Source organism: Aythya marila, assembly GCF_965140915.1.
Source record: "Aythya marila genome assembly, chromosome: W".
NCBI classification, from domain to species: domain Eukaryota; kingdom Metazoa; phylum Chordata; class Aves; order Anseriformes; family Anatidae; genus Aythya; species Aythya marila.
Genome location: NC_139081.1, coordinates 3,999,753 through 4,015,638, shown reverse-complemented (window position 1 = coordinate 4,015,638; position 15,886 = coordinate 3,999,753). Strand labels below are relative to the sequence as shown.

The 15,886-nt window shown below is 44.8% G+C and overlaps 1 protein-coding gene across 1 annotated transcript in view; it reads right to left on the bottom strand.

Annotated features, from left to right (window-relative positions):
- The window catches only part of LOC309889539 (DDB1- and CUL4-associated factor 12-like), a 124,023-nt gene that overhangs the window by 8,381 nt on the left and 99,756 nt on the right, over nt 1-15,886 (bottom strand). Inside the window, exons 5-6 of the mRNA XM_082782389.1 lie at nt 1,783-1,976; nt 626-691 (exon numbers count right to left, since the gene is read on the bottom strand). Of these exons, the coding sequence (XP_082638515.1) occupies nt 626-691; nt 1,783-1,976 (260 nt within the window). The remainder of the gene's footprint in view (nt 1-625; nt 692-1,782; nt 1,977-15,886) is intronic.

The following is a 15,886-nucleotide window of genomic DNA, read 5'->3' as shown; positions in this document are numbered from 1 at the left end:
TAGATAATAGAACCAGCAAGAACTGGCTTGATTGCTTGTCTGTCAAAGACAGGAAAGGCCAGAAGATTAGCAGCGAGGAAGACTTCTGGCCTTCATCAAAAGACCACCAGAGTACGCCAGATGACCACCCAAGGACTCCAGTACACATACAAATAGAGACAGAACCTACGTTAATGATTCTTCAGAGACCTGATGAATATGCAAGAGCCTTAAGGGAAATGAAATGAATATGTATTTGTCCCACTAATATAAGCACATTGCCAGTAACCCTTGGTACACAAGTTAGGTGGAGCGATCCCCCTCGTGCCCGGTGTGTGTGTGCAGAGCCAAATAAACATACCTGCTTTATAACCATTCCAAGGTTATAGAGTCTGATTTCCGCAAATCACCCTGCTAAAAAAAGTATCCATGTTCTATGCAGCAGGGCACTCAGCTCATGCAGAGCTGGTAGAAGGTTAAGAGTAGTGAGTTTCTCTCCTCAAGTTCTATTTTTAGTAATTTTATACAAAGCTTATGTGTTTTACAAACTGCTGTTTTCTTCAAGCATTTAAAGGAAATGAAGAAATAGTGAACAGCAATAAACGCTAGGCAATTTTCCAAGTTTAACACCAAAACAGAAAAGCACCTTTGATAGCGCGTGCTCTGCTTTCCAAAGATGAAAATACCCATCTAGGGACACAGCTCCCAGCTCCTGTTAAGATTAAAAAAAAAAAAAAAAGTTTCTGTATTATAAATGTCCTTATAAACCTCACACTCTACTAGGCAAGCTACATCCTCCAGATTGAGCTCATCTGTAATCCTGTATGTGCTTATCAAGATAGCCTTTCATTTCACATTGATCTTGAGAGAACACAATATATCATAAAAGTGCCAGATAGAATAAGAATTATTAAAACAAATAACCAAAAATAACTTTCAATGTATGGATCTTGTTAGACAAACAAATAATGACTTATTAGGCAGTACAACCTAGTTAGCAACTAGCAGCTCCCACATTGATACTGACTCCGCAGTAATAATTTATTTCCAGGCACTACTGTATAGGAAAAAGCTGTATGAAGTCTTCATTGCAAAGGAGTAATTAACATGGTGAAAAATAAAGCCAACAGGAGCACTGTGTTGCTGAGAGCACACTTGCTTTGGCTTCAAACCTCCTCTGTTCTGTGAGGACAGAAACAAAAGCAGTAGAAGATGAATTGCTACTCCTACTTGCTCCAGTAAGTTTCATCTCTAGTAATAGAAAGAGATCAGCGTGAGGGGAGCTTAATATTTTCTGTTTGTCAAATGCCAACAAAATAACACCGGAGCAAGCACTGGTGCCTGCCCTGTGTGTCAGTTACCTCTCTTGCTGAGCAATCCAGTAACAACTCAGCCATCAAAACAGGAACTACCTGAATGTCAGCTGGTCTTCATTAAGTGTGAAGGAAAGCAACAACTGTGCCCAAGAGTGGGATTCAAGCTGCAAGGGGGTGTTTTGGTACTTTCTTTGCTTCTTGTAAACATTCCCCCTTGCTCCCTTAGGGTGCAAGTCTAAACATCAAACCCACAGTGATATTGTTCCTTTTCATAACAATACATGACTTCCCTGCCTCCAGCTTTTCTGAATTCACTTGGGGGCAGAGGTAGACATAGCAGATGAAGGCGACCATTTCACATGAGAAGGACGCAAAAGGATTGGGAAAAATATGTTAGGCTGCCTCTCCGATATATTTCATTTATATTTTTTTCTAGTACATCTGGACAGTTTCAGGACTTCTTATCTGTCTTGAGTAGCTTACTGACCTTGTTTATATTGTTGAAAGCCAGTGCTCGGACTTTGCAATTGTCAGGATTGGTGTTCTCCTTGGGGATATCCTTCAGAGCACGGTGTGTTATGTGGGCATAGACAGGAACTTGAGACAGGTTGTGCCTGGCATTGCTTTTGGACAGCACATCCTCTGTGACTTCCCAGAGACCCATCGAACCATCCCGAGAACCTGGATGAATAGTCCAAAACAGCATTTCATATAGACATAATTGCGCTTTTTTAAAGAAGGAACTGCAATAAACAATAGAGGCTGGAAACAGGAAAGCATACTACTGCTATTAGTTTAACTGAAAACACTGCTGGGCGTCATTAATTAGGATTAACAACATGATCTTCCTAAGCTATAAAGTTAGTAATATTGTGACCTCATTATTAAGGGTTTTTTTTTTTTGTGTATGGTTTCTAAGCATTGAATTGATTTTCAAACTGAACATTAAAAAAAAATAATATCACCATTAGAGATTCACACATGGAATACACTCAGAGGTGACAGAAAAGCCAACACATTTAGCTCAGTTTACCAATTTGGGAACAAAAATGTAGTTTTTGCACAGAGTTACATTGTTTAGAGGGAAGGGATGTGGTATTGAGATATGCTTGCAGTGATGACAAAGCTTAACAGACAACCTTGTAAAATGAAGACAACCAGACTCCCTAGTGCAAATTAGGTGAAATTCATGGTATCAAGTCAAGCCAGATAAGGGAAGAAACATTACCACCTCACAGATTAAAAAAGTCAAAAGAAATTTAAAAAATACCAGGCTGGCAACTGAAAGCCATTCATTATCTGTGAGGCATCGGATAGGTTGTGAACCTGAACTACCCAGTCAATAGGGAAACAGGGGAGGGTCCCGGTCGTCGAGAGATAAAATATATAAACTGTGTTATAGGACTAGTAGGTGCACTCCTGCTTGTGGGATGCCCACCATTGCAATCGCGAATAAAAATGCTACTTCACTTGAAGCCAGGGATAGAAGAATGGGGGCTTGCTTAGTTGCATTAAAAATAGATGTTGCTGAGTGTCTTTGCTTACTACTGGGCAAATCAACCGAAACAAGGAGTCTTGGGGCCTCTCACAAAGGATGGTTCCCATTAAAAACAGAGACAAGGTTGCAGTGGAATTGCTCGGCACCTGGCGAGCAATCCCTGAGGCCTTAAAGAGCCATTTTGGACTTTAGTCAGACACGTGTGGTTTGCCAGATAGTGAGGGATCTGTGGGCTTGTCCACCGATCCTTCTGCTACACCATCGGCCCCTCTGCTGCTACTGCCATCGAAGGCTTTTGCTGTTACGCCCCCAGGTGACCTGGAAGTGCCTTTTGACCCAGGCCCTAATGACCTTGAAAAGGAGATGGATATGCTTTTCTTCGATTCGGGAAGAATGGGATACATAAGGCCCAAAGACTGAGTTGCTTGACAACTTAAAGCGAGACATATTGTTCAAAAGGAATGGAAAATGGAGACTTTTAAGTCATGGAACTTAAAGGATTGTTTGTTACCTTTTCTAATTGTACAAATGTATAGGCATACTTGGGTTTAGTATGTAAAAGCAATGTTCTGTATATTTAGAATGTTTGATGTTTGTTTGTGTGTGTTGGTGGAGCGTAGACTCCCCGCACACCCAGTGCTGTTTACTTGCCTTTTATAACTTTTATAAGTATAAATATTACTAGATTCAGATTGAGTTGAGACTTCATTTATGACATGATGAAGAAGAGTTATCAGCCTTCATCCCCATGACCCCCGGAGACCACCACCAGGAGACACTGTGCAAGCGCAGATGGGAGGAGTTTATGGAAATGATTTATTGGAACTAATTTTAATACTAAGCAGGGATATGTCATGCATATGTATAGGTACATTGGGAAACTTCATGCATATGTAACTCTTCACTGCATATAACCAAGTCAAGTTACCACGTTGGTGTGCGCATGCCTTTGGGAGCTATCCCCACATATACCCGGCGCCAAAATAAACCTCATACCTAATTTATAACTCATTTGCTTTGAGCTGTAGAGTTCTTCCATGAATCACACTGAGATCCTCACCTGAGCCTGAGCCTCTGTTATTGGCTACAGAGTGTTTCTCACACCAAGGCTGAGATCAACTCAGTCTGCCAAGCCATTGCAAAAGCCTCTCAAAAAATTTCGTTAGGTTTATGCAGATTTTGGGTCATTTGATTTCTGCCAGTATCCCAGTATACACGTATATCACATATAATTGCACATGAAACTGTGCGATTTCTTGTTTAAAGAACAAAACAAGGAACTGAAGCTGAACTAGCAAAAATTCACATTTTCCTATCGAATTTAGAGATATTAAGCCAAAATACGAAACAAAAAGAGTAGGCAAAGAAGGACGAACTTCTTTGGTTCGCAGATTAGTGCAGACTTAGCCAAAGCCTCATGCCCATCCCTTCTGGTGTTTAGACAACTCAATTCCATCTAAGTCATCTCTGACAGACTTAACACATACCTCTTTCTTCCCTACACTATGAAAACCACATCCCTTCTCACACAAGGAAAGTATAAGATGTATTTCGTATCTTAAAGATGCTAGAAAAGACTAAATATCTACATCAGCCTATTTATAGACTTTGCTACCTCATAAATGTTATATATGGAGTGGTAATTCATGTCGAGAAAACGGTTGATATTAATAAAGAAGGGGGAGATTTGGGAATGTGGCCATGGGGGTTGGAAAACCCCATGGTTGGGATAACATTAGACTCTTAACGACGAGGCCATCAGGAATATAAAAGAGTTTAGAGGGAACAAAGAAGGGTGATTCAGGAGACTCCATGCAGTCTGGGGTTTCTTGTTCTCCAGATGGTTTCTTGTTCTCCAGCCCTTAAGGCATAGATGTTTCTGGGTGTTTGCTGTTGTTGTTACATTCAAAGTTGTTTGACCAATGAAAAGTTGTTTTGAAAAGAACTGCTGTGGAGAGAAGGGTATAAGAAGGGAAACTGCCCTCAAGATTAAAAAAAAAAAAAAGAAAAAAAAAAAAAGAAAAAGGCAACACTATGAAGTTACATCAATAAAGAAGCAGGAAAAAGAAGTGAAGAGGGACAGGCTGGCAGAATGGAGACCAGGACGGGAACAGGCACTTTGATTGCCTCATGAAGATAGGTTCGGCCAGACTCAGCAAACTGCTCAGAGAAGCTCGTACAGAAAGTCGCTGGAAACAGGCGCACTGGAGCTGGAGAGAAGCTCGAGCTGAGAGAAGCGGACCTGTGCACACAACTGCCTCTCACTGGTAAGCAGTTGCGCATTATAGGGAATCATATGTGCTTAGAAACAAAGACTGTCCTGGTAACCTTAGAGCTTATTCTCCTTATTATCAATCAGACAGTTTATGAGCCTGAAATATGGGACCAAACTGAGGTCAAGGTGTGGGACTCTGCAACTTTAGGAAGGCTCTGCAGGAGGATCTGGATAGGCTGCACCGATGGGCTGAGGTCAACTGCATGAAGTTCAACAAGGCCAAGTGCCGGGTCCTGCACCTGGGGCGCAATAACCCCAAGCAGAGCTACAGGCTGGGAGATGAGTGGTTGGAGAGCTGCCAGGCAGAGAAGGACCTGGGAGTATTGGTGGATAGTTGGCTGAACATGAGCCAGCAGTGTGCTCAGGTGGCCAAGAAGGCCAACAGCATCCTGGCTTGCATTAGAAACAGTGTGACCAGCAGGGCTAGGGAGGTGATCGTCCCCCTGTACTCGGCTCTGGTGAGGCCGCACCTCGAGTACTGTGTTCAGTTTTGGGCCCCTCGCTACAAGAAGGACATCGAGGTGCTTGAGCGAGTCCAGAGAAGGGCAACGAAGCTGGTGAGGGGCCTGGAGAACAAGTCCTACGAGGAGCGGCTGAGGGAGCTGGGCTTGTTCAGCCTGGAGAAAAGGAGGCTCAGGGGCGACCTTATCGCTCTCTACAGGTACCTCAAAGGAGGCTGTAGTGAGGTGGGGGTTGGTCTGTTCTCCCATGTGCCTGGTGACAGGACGAGGGGGAATGGGCTTAAGTTGCACCAGGGGAGATTTAGGTTGGATCTTAGGAAGAACTTCTTTACCGAAAAGGTTGTTAGACATTGGAACAGGCTGCCCAGGGAAGTGGTGGAGTCACCATCCCTGGAAGTCTTTAAAAGATGTTTAGATGTAGAGCTTAGGGATATGGTTTAGTGGGGACTGCTAGTGTTAGGTCAGAGGTTGGACTTGATGATCTTGAGGTCTCTTCCAACCTAGAAATTCTGTGATTCTGTGATAACTAGAAACGACAAGGTTGCAGTGGGATTGCTCGGCACCTGGCGAGCAATCTCTGAGGCCTTAAAGAGCCATGTGGGACCACAGTCAGAAACATGTGGCTTGCCAGATAGTGAGGGAGCTGTGGGCTCCTTTACTGATCCGACTGCTACAACATGGGCCCCCCTGCTGCTACAGCCATCGAAGGCTTTTGCTGTTACGCCCCCTGGTGACCTGGACGTGCCTTTTGACCCAGGCCCTATTGGCCTTGAAAAGGAGATGGATATGCTTTTCTTCGATCTGGGAAGAACGGGATACATAAGGCCTGAAGACCGAGTTGCTTGACAACTTAAAGCAAGACATATTGTTGAAAGGGAATGGAAAATGGAGACTTGTTTATAATTAAGAAAAGGAATGGAAAATGGAGACTGTTGAGTCATGGAACTTGGAGGATTGTTTGTTACCTTTTCTGATTGTACATATGTATAGGCATACTCAGGTTTAGTATGTAAATATTCTGTACATTTAGAATGTTTGATGTTCGTATGTGTGTGTTGGTGGAGCATAGACTCCCCGCACACCCAGTGCTGTTTACTTGCCTTTTATACTTTTAGAAATATTTGTTTTATAAATATTACAAAATTCAGATTGAGTTGAGACCTCATTCATAACATAAAGAATAAACTGCAAAGGCACATAAGGAAAACATCTTGTTGCAGTAGTGTTGCAGTACTAATGGTGCAGCACAGCAGAGATGGCTTTGCCCCCTTGCAGATGATTTGGTCATTTGCCACCATCACCCAGCAGACAAATACAAAAGGAGCTTCCTAATGGCACTGAAACAGCAGGCAGCATGCCTCATTACATCCTGCTACTCAGTTTACATGCTGATGGTTTCTAATGGCACCCAATCTTTTTATGGAGGCTGAATGCTCAGCAGTAGAATTTCTAAACATCTTGACAGACTTTAGGAGGAAGCTGTCCCTTTTAATAGCCCTAACAGGGGAAAAAGAAAATGTATGGTGTTTAACTGGTTAGCCCTGAAGCCAAGGAGAGCATCATTGGTTACCGTAGGCTCATCCTGGGAATTATTCATCTTAGGTTGAAACTTTTGACATGGAAATCATTGTCTAGTCAGTACAGCAATTGTTGCATTCTCCCTCAGTCACAGCTGCTCACCGTTAGGATTTTTCATTTTATGCTTATTGACTACTGAAATACACTGCTGCCTGGTTTAGAGGCAAGCCTTTGCCATGTTCTGGTTGAAGCTAACATAGGCAAGAATAATCAAGCCTGTGGCCCACTTTGAACTCTCCACAGTTTTGACAGCAATGAGATAATGTACTGCTGAAGCTCAAACGTTGAGCTGTACAAGAGTGCTGTTGTCTGTCATGGGAAAAAATGCCCAGCTCTTTCTTCCTGTGGCACTTGTGGGAACAAAAATGTTGTTTTTGCACAGTTATATTGTTTAAAAGGAAGGAATGTGGTACTGAGATATGCTTGCAGTGATAAGAAAGCTTAACAGATGACCTTGTAAAATGCAGACAACCAGACTCCTTAGGACAATTAGGTGGAAATCATGAGAGGACAACACCAGAATGAAGTTCTTAAGAAAAATTCTCTTGTTTTGAATTGTGGTATCTCATCCCTTCTGCCCAGATAAGGCAATCTGAACAGCATCTCATATGATGAAATTCCTATATCCTTTCTTGGTGCTGTTTGAATCTGGAGGAGTGCTAAAGGTAAGCATTTGTCTGAGCTGGAGTCACCTTTTCCCTGCAGCAGCCCGCACAGTGCTGTACTCTGTACTCGTAGCTGGAACAGCACTGATATCACTCCAGTGTTGTGTCTATTGCTGCGAAGTGCTGGCACAGCATCAGGACTCCTTCCAAGCCCCCAAGAGCCAGCAGGCTGGGGGTGGGCAAGTGATGGGGAGGGGACATTGCTGGGGCAGCTGACCTAAACCAACCAAAGGGATATTCCATAACACCTGATGTCACACTCAGCAATAAAAGGGGGGGCTCTCGTGGGGGAGGGGGCTGTTCCTCCTGAACAACCACTACGCGTTTTGAGGCCCTGATTCCCAGGACGTGGCCGAACACTGCTCACTGATGGGAAGTAGAGAATAATTTTTTTCTCTCTCTGTGCTTCCGCGCGGACTGATTGTTTCTTTTGTTTCTGTTTTTCCTCCCCATTCCCTTTCCCTTTAAACCTTTCTCATCTCAAACCTCGAGTTCTCTGTGTTGTATTTTCTCCCCCTTCCTCTTTGAGGAGAGGGGGAGTGAGAGAGCGGTTTTGGTGGAGCTCGGCTGCCCACCTGAGTAAAACCACCACAGCATTTTACCCAAGGAAGTTGGGTTTCTAACACTAATTTAGTTAATTGCTTCCTTAATGTCTGGTTCATTCGCTCTACCTTCCCAGAAGGGGAGGGGTGCCAGGGGCTGTGAAAATCCCACTCAATCTATAAGGCCTGCATTAACCCTTGAAGTACTTGTGAAGTGAAATGACTTTCTTGATCTGAATCAATGTTTTCAACTATCCCATATCTAGGGACTATTTCACAGACACACAGGGGTTGGAAGGGACCTCGAAAGATCATCGGGTCCAACCTCCCTGCCAAAGCAGGTTCCTTAGAGCAGGCTGCCCAAGTAGGCATCCAGACGGGCCTTGAATATCTCCAGAGAAGGAGACTCCACAACCTCCCTGGGCAGCCTGTTCCAGTGCTCCGTTACCCTCACTGTGAAGAAGGTCTCTCGCATGTTGATGCGGAACTTCCTGTGCTCCAACTTGTGGCCATTATCCCTTGTCTTGTCCCCACAAACCACTGAGAAGAGGTTGGCCAAATCCCTCTGTCTCCCACACCTCAGGTATTTATACACATTGATGAGATCCCCTCTTAGTCTTCTTTTCTCCAGGCTGAACAGACTCAGGTTTCTCAGCCTTTCCTCATAAGGAAGATGCTCCAGGCCCCGTATCATCTTTGTGGCCCTCCGCTGGATTCTTTACAGGAGATCCCTGTCTTTTTTGTACCAGGGAGCCCAGAACTGGACACAGTACCCCAGGTGAGGCCTGCCCAGGGCAGAGTAGAGGGGGAGGATCACCTCCCTTGACCTGCTGGCCACACTCCCTTTTAATGCATGCCAGGATCCCGTTGGCCTTCTTGGCCATGAGGGCACACTGCTGGCTCATGGTCAACCTGTCGTCCACCAGGACCCCCAGGTCCTTCTCCTCAGAGCTCCTCTCCAGCAGGTCGTCCCCCAGCCTGTACTGATAGATGCGGTTGTTCCTTCCCAGGTGCAGGACTCTACACTTGCTCTTGTTAAACCTCATTTGGTTTCTTCCTGACCAGCTCTCCAGCCTGTCCAGGTCTCATTGAATGGCAGCACAGCCTTCTGGCGTGTCAGCCACTCCTCCCAGCTTTGTGTCATCGGCGTACTTGCTGAGGGCGGACACTATTCCCTCATCAAGGTTGTTGATGAAGATGTTGAACAAGACCGGACCCAGCACCGACCCCTGGGGAACACCGCTAGTCACAGGCCTCCAGCCGGACTCTGTGCCGCCGATCACCACCCTCTGAGCTCAGCCAGTTCTCAACCCACCTCACTGTTCACTCCTCTATCCCATACTTTCTCAGCTTTGCTAGCAGGATGTCGTGGGAGACAGTATCAAAAGCCTTGCTAAAGTCAAGGTAGATGACATCCACTGCTCTCCCCCCATCTACCCAGCTGGTGATGCCATCATAGAAGGCAACGAGGTTGGTTGAGCACAACTTCCCCTTGGTGAATCCATGCTGACTACTCCTCATAACCTTCTTCTCTTCCAATTGCTTGGAGATGGCATCCAGAACAAGCTGTTCCAACACCTTTCCAGGGACAGAGGTGAGACTGGCCTGTAGTTTCCTGGATCCTCCTTCTTGCCCTTCTGGAAGACCGGAGTGACATTGGCTATCCTCCAGTCTTCAGGCACCTCTCCTGTTCTCCAGGACCTTTCAAAGATGATAGAGAGCGATTCGGCAATCACCTCTCCCAACTCCCTCAGCACACGTGGATGCATCCCATTGGGACCCATGGATTTGGGTGCGTTGAGCCCGCTCAGACACTCCCGAACCACTCTCTCGTCAACAAGGGGGGAACCCTCCATTTCCCAGACTCTTTCTCCTTCCTCCAGGGTCAAGGAGTCCCGGGGGGAGTCCTTGAAGCAAAGACTGAAGCAAAGAAAGCACTCAGTATCTCCGCCTTCTCAATGTCTCCCATTACCAGGACACCCCCCTCGTTCAGTGTGGTGGTTTTACCGTGCTGGGCAGCTAAACCCCACAACCGCTCTCTCACTCCCCCTCCTTTAGATAAGGAGGGGGAGAAGTAAAGCAAAGAACAACTCACGGGTTGAGATAAGGATAATTTAATTAAAGGGAAATAATTATAATAATTAAATAAAGACTACCATGAACTAAACAATTTAACTAAGGGGAAATAAAAGGGAAAGGGGAAAAAGGGAGGAAAACAAACAAACAAAATAAATGAAAGCTATATGGAAGTGCAGAGGAAAGAAATTACTCTCTACTTCCCACAAATGAGCGATGATTGACCACGTCCTTGAAGCAAGGCCTCAACGCACGCAGCCGGTGTTCGAGAGGAGGACCGACGTCTTCTCAACGAGAGCCCACCCCTCCCCTCTTCTTCCTGTTTCCACCTTTTATTGCTGAGTGTGACACCACATGGTATGGAATATCCCTTTGATTGGTTTAGGTCAGCTGCCCTAGTGATGTTTCTCTCCTCACTTTTTTGCCCACCCCCTAGGAGGGTTAGAGAAAGGCCCAATGCTGTGCCACTGCTGCTCAGCAGTAGACACAACACTGGTGTGATAACACTGCTGTTCCAGCTACAAGTACAGAGTACGGCACTGAATGGGCTGCTGCCGGGAAAGTTAACATTCCAGCCAGACCCAGTACATTCAGCAAGGGACCCACATCATCCCTAGTCTTCCTTTTACCGTTTACATACTTAAAAGATAAAAAGAAGGGTTTCTTTTATCTCTTTTGCAAACCTCATCTCTAGGTGGGCTTTAGCTTTCCTCGTCACATCCCTGCAGGCTCTGACAACACTTCTGTACTCCTCCCAAGAGGACAGGCCGTTTTTCCACATTTCATAGAATTTCCTCTTCCTTTTGATCTTATCGATGAGCTCCTTGCTCATCGACGCAGTTTTCCTGACCCCCTTACCCAGTTTCCTACTCTTCAGGATGCACTGATCCTGAGCTTGGAAGAAGTGCTGTTTAAATGTTGCCCAGAATGTTTGCTCCAGTGATACCTTAGCCACCATGTTCGCAGTGGCAGATACCAAGGGGAAAGCTTACACCCATCCAATCACGTGGTCAATTAGGACAAACAAGTACTTAAGTCTCCCTACTTCAGGTAACTCAGTGAAGTCTACCTGTATCCTTTGGAGAAGTCAAATCCCTGGCTCCCGTCCCCCTCTAGGTGGGTTACGGATGACCTTTTTATTTACCTTTTGACATATGGTACATCCTCTGCATATTTGCTTCACTGAAGTGTATATTCCTACACAGACATACTTTCTTAGCGCAACATCACACATTGCTTGCACCTCCCGATGACTCTTGATGTAAAACAATTAATATTTGCCTCATTGGTGCTTTATTCATCATTTCTCTCCCATCAGGGAGTATCCATTTTCCTTCAGACTTCGTGGCTCCTGATTCCTTAAAAAAAATCTTTCTCTTAAAACTTTTTAGTTCTTTCTTAGTTTTCAACAATTCCCTGAATCCTCTCTGGATTTATTCTTCATTTTCCTTCCGACATTAGATGCCTTATATACTCGACTTCTTTTTTCTGCATCTTGAGAGGAGGCTGAAAGAATTTTAGTAGATAAGACAGGTAAGGGACATGTACTATATCTTCCGCTACCTATTGTGCAAAGAAATTGAGGCAGGAAATTCTGGGATTCCTCACGAAAAACAGTTCCTGACAGAAAACAGGAAACATTTCAAGAACCAACTCAAACCGAATCTGCAGTTTAAGCAGAAGCTGAGAAGCTTATGAATCTGCGCTGAGATGAGGGATCAACCAGTGGTGATGAGGAAGACTCACTAATCTTCATCCCCATGACCCTCAGCGACCAGTACCAGAAAACACTGCGCAAGCGTGGATAGGAGGATTCTATGAAAATGACTCTCTGGAACAAAGCAGGGATAGGTCATGCATATGTATAGGCGTCTTGAGAAACTTCATGCATATGTAACTCTTCACCACATATAGCCGAGGCAACTGCCGTGTTGGGGTGCACACGACTTTGGTGGGACTACCCCCAGTGCCAGCCAGCGCTGAATAAACATACCTACATTACAATCTTACTGATTGTGGAGTTTGCTTTCCGCACATCAGTTTGGCAAGCCAGCCAGGAGACGCTCTGCTCAGCTGTGGGATTGCCTGCGGAGCGGATGCCCCTAGGTGCACCCTGAGCATTTTCCTCGGAGGGGACTCCACTCTCAGCCGCTCACTGAAGAAGTAGACAAGGACCTCCTGAAGCTGCAGATAAATGGTATGTTTTACAGTACAGGAAGGGCCTGTAAGTCATATGCATGGCTGGGGCAGCTGGTAAATTGTGCAGAGATATCTGGAGTGCAGCATAGTCCCCATATGGGAGGAGGGTACCCTACAGGCTGACCGATAGAGCAGTCAAGGGAGATTTGGTGACCGACAGAGTGGTCAAGGGGCATTTGCTGACCGATAGAGTGGTTGCTAGCGATCTTGGGAGTAGATCGAGCAAATCCGATCTTACTGCTGCATCCCAGTTTTGGGAGCCAGGACGGACCTGCTAATGACTATAAGAAGCAGAAGAAGGGTAAGCGGGCCTCTCAAAATTGTGATTTATTGGAGTGTTAATAATTGAATGTCTTATTTGTGGATGTCTGGGTATCTCATGTTGAAAGCATCTGTGTAAGTGTATGCGTTTGAAACAAAGTATCGTTGTGGAGTGAGTCACTCCACAAAGAACACAGTCAGAAACCATACTTGTTTGGTTGGTTATCATTCTAAATTATATATTCTTGTAGTATGAACGAGAAGTGCAAGGGGCCGCTCTGTGTGATTGCGTGATTGTGCTGTGAGTGAGACGCAGCATCGCTGTGAAGCGAGTGCGAAGTTCCAATACACGGTTCCGTATTCTCCACGAGGGGAATGGCCGGAGGCGAACAAAGTGCTGTTTTATCCAAGTTTTGGTTGGTGATGCCCAATATATGGGCCCGGTGGTGTATCTTGTAATCCTATTTTGTTCTTAAATGTTTTGAGTGTAACAAGGAGGAAGGCGGGAGCATTATCTTAGCATGTCCAAAACTGGACATGCATTTAGCTAAGGAAGGGGGACTATGTACAGTAATAAATCAGACTTGTGTATATATAAAAAAGCAAAAACAAATAGAGACAGATTTGGGAAAAATTTGTGGGAAAAAAAAAATCCTACATGCAGTAGCTCAGGATGATTCCTCTTGGGGAATTCCCCCTTGGGGGATTAGAGATTTGTTAGAAAAATCAACTTCCTGGCTACCGAATTTAACTTGGCTGAAACAGCTATTTGTCACAATAATCATAGTCGTAATTTGTCCATTGCACCCTGCAATGGACAGTACTCATTCTGTTAGTACTGTTAGTATCAAGGAAGGCAAAATTCTCAATATTCTCAATATCTCTTCTACCTTGTTCTAATTTTTACCAGAGCCTAGACTATGCTCCTTATTTTCTTATTCTCAGATAGCGGATGTCCTCTTGATCATTCCCCTTTCTTCCCCTGTAAACAACATACTTAGTACTGCCAAGCACTTCACCATGCAAGGGGTATCGTACACCAGATTTCCCGAGACTCTTCCTTTCTCTCTCTTATCTCATGCTTCATCCATCTACAGACGGGCCCCTTGCAGATCTACAGAACCACAGGTCAAGACTCCACACTTGCTTCGTACAAAAGTACGTCTCAATCACACATCACACAGAGTCTCACCCGACCCCCAAGGCAATACTTAATATTTCTTACCTTGGTCTGTGCACAGAGTTACTGGGTCAATTCTTAAAAAACAGAGTGCCTACCTTCTTCCTTTCCCTAATATTTCATGGATCCTGCCTCTTTAATCAGCCTTGAGCCCTCTGATAGCTCTCCGCAGAACCGCCACTGTCGATGCACAGGACCGCTGAAATCAGCCGGACATGCCTTCCTGTTGCTGCGGCGGTGAGGCTCCCCGGCAGGTGACAGGATCCCGGATGAGCCCCCAAATTGTGAGAAACACTATGTAGCCAATAACTTAGGCTCAGATGAGGATCTCAGTGAAGTTGCATTTTTATTCGTGATTGCAATGGTGGACATCCCACAAGCAGAAGCGCGCCTACTAGTCACATAGTACAGTTTATATACTTTGTTTCTCAACAACCGGGACCCTCCCGTTTCCCCATTGACTGGGTAGCCCAGGTTCACAACCTATCTGACGTTTCACAGATAATACATGGCTTTCAGTTACCAGCCTGTTATTTTTTAAAATTTCTTTTGACTTTTTTAATCTGCGAGGTGGTAATGTTTCTTCCCTTATCTGGCTTGACTTGATACCATGAATTTCACCTAATTTGCACTAGGGAGTCTGGTTGTCTGCATTTTACAAGGTTGTCTGTTAAGCTTTGTCATCACTGCAAGCATATCTCAATACCACATCCCTTCCCTCCAAACAATATAACTCTAAACAATGTAACAACTCTAGAAAAAAACACCTCTTTCTTACACGGTCACCTGCACCCAGTAAATGCTTTTCTGTTGAATATTTATTTAGTACTTGTCTTTCTTCCCCCTCCTGCCCCCCATACATTGGGCATTCCCAAGAAGCAGCATGTCTGGTACTTCCTGTGCTTATGTTACCAATTCTGGTGCAAAACCAACATTTTTGGTCCCACAATTCCTCCCTTCTCTTCTTTATAAGTTGTTGATTTTTGCAAAACTTCTCTAAGGTGTAATTTGGAAGATAGCTTCCTCTTCTTCACTTTCTTTGCTTTCCATCTCCTCTAATATCATCATCTTATCTGAGTAAGGTGGTGACTCCATGGTCATTTGTTTCAATAGTGCAGTTTCAATTAACCCCTGGACTAGTCCTCTTACACAGGGCATAGTGCAACAACCAATGGCTGTCAAAACTCCTGCTACTATGATAAAGGATGTAAATATGGACATTACCATCCCTTTCCATTTACCAAACCAAGATTCCAACCATCCTGTGATGGAAGTATCTGTTCCTGAATTTTCTGCTAATTCATTGGAAAGGGTGGAAAGCCCTTGCAATGCTCTAGTTACTGTGCCATCCGGGGCAGTATTGTTGGGTATAAAAGCGCAAGAAGGGTTCCCAGAATCACGCACAAACCTCCTTTCTCCGCGAGCATCATATCCATTTTGCTGGTGTCATCTAGTTGCTCAGCTCTTTCTTACACAGTCACCTGCACCCAGTAAATGCTTTTCTGTTGAATATTTATTTAGTACTTGTCTTTCTTCCCCCTCCTGCCCCCCATACATTGGGCATTCCCAAGAAGCAGCATGTCTGGTACTTCCTGTGCTTGTTACCAATTCTGGTGCAAAAAAAACAACATTTTTGTTCCCACAACTGAGAAGGTGGCTGGGCGCTGGGACACGCTCCACGGGGAAGCGGTCATGGTGAGAGAGGGAGTTAAGAGAATCCTAGTAGACAGAATGCTGACTAATGAATACCTAGATTATTGTATTAAAAACAGATGCTGCTTAATGTCTTTGCTTACTACTGTGCAAATCAACTGAAACAAGGAGTCTTGGGGCCTCTCACAAAGGATGGTTACTGA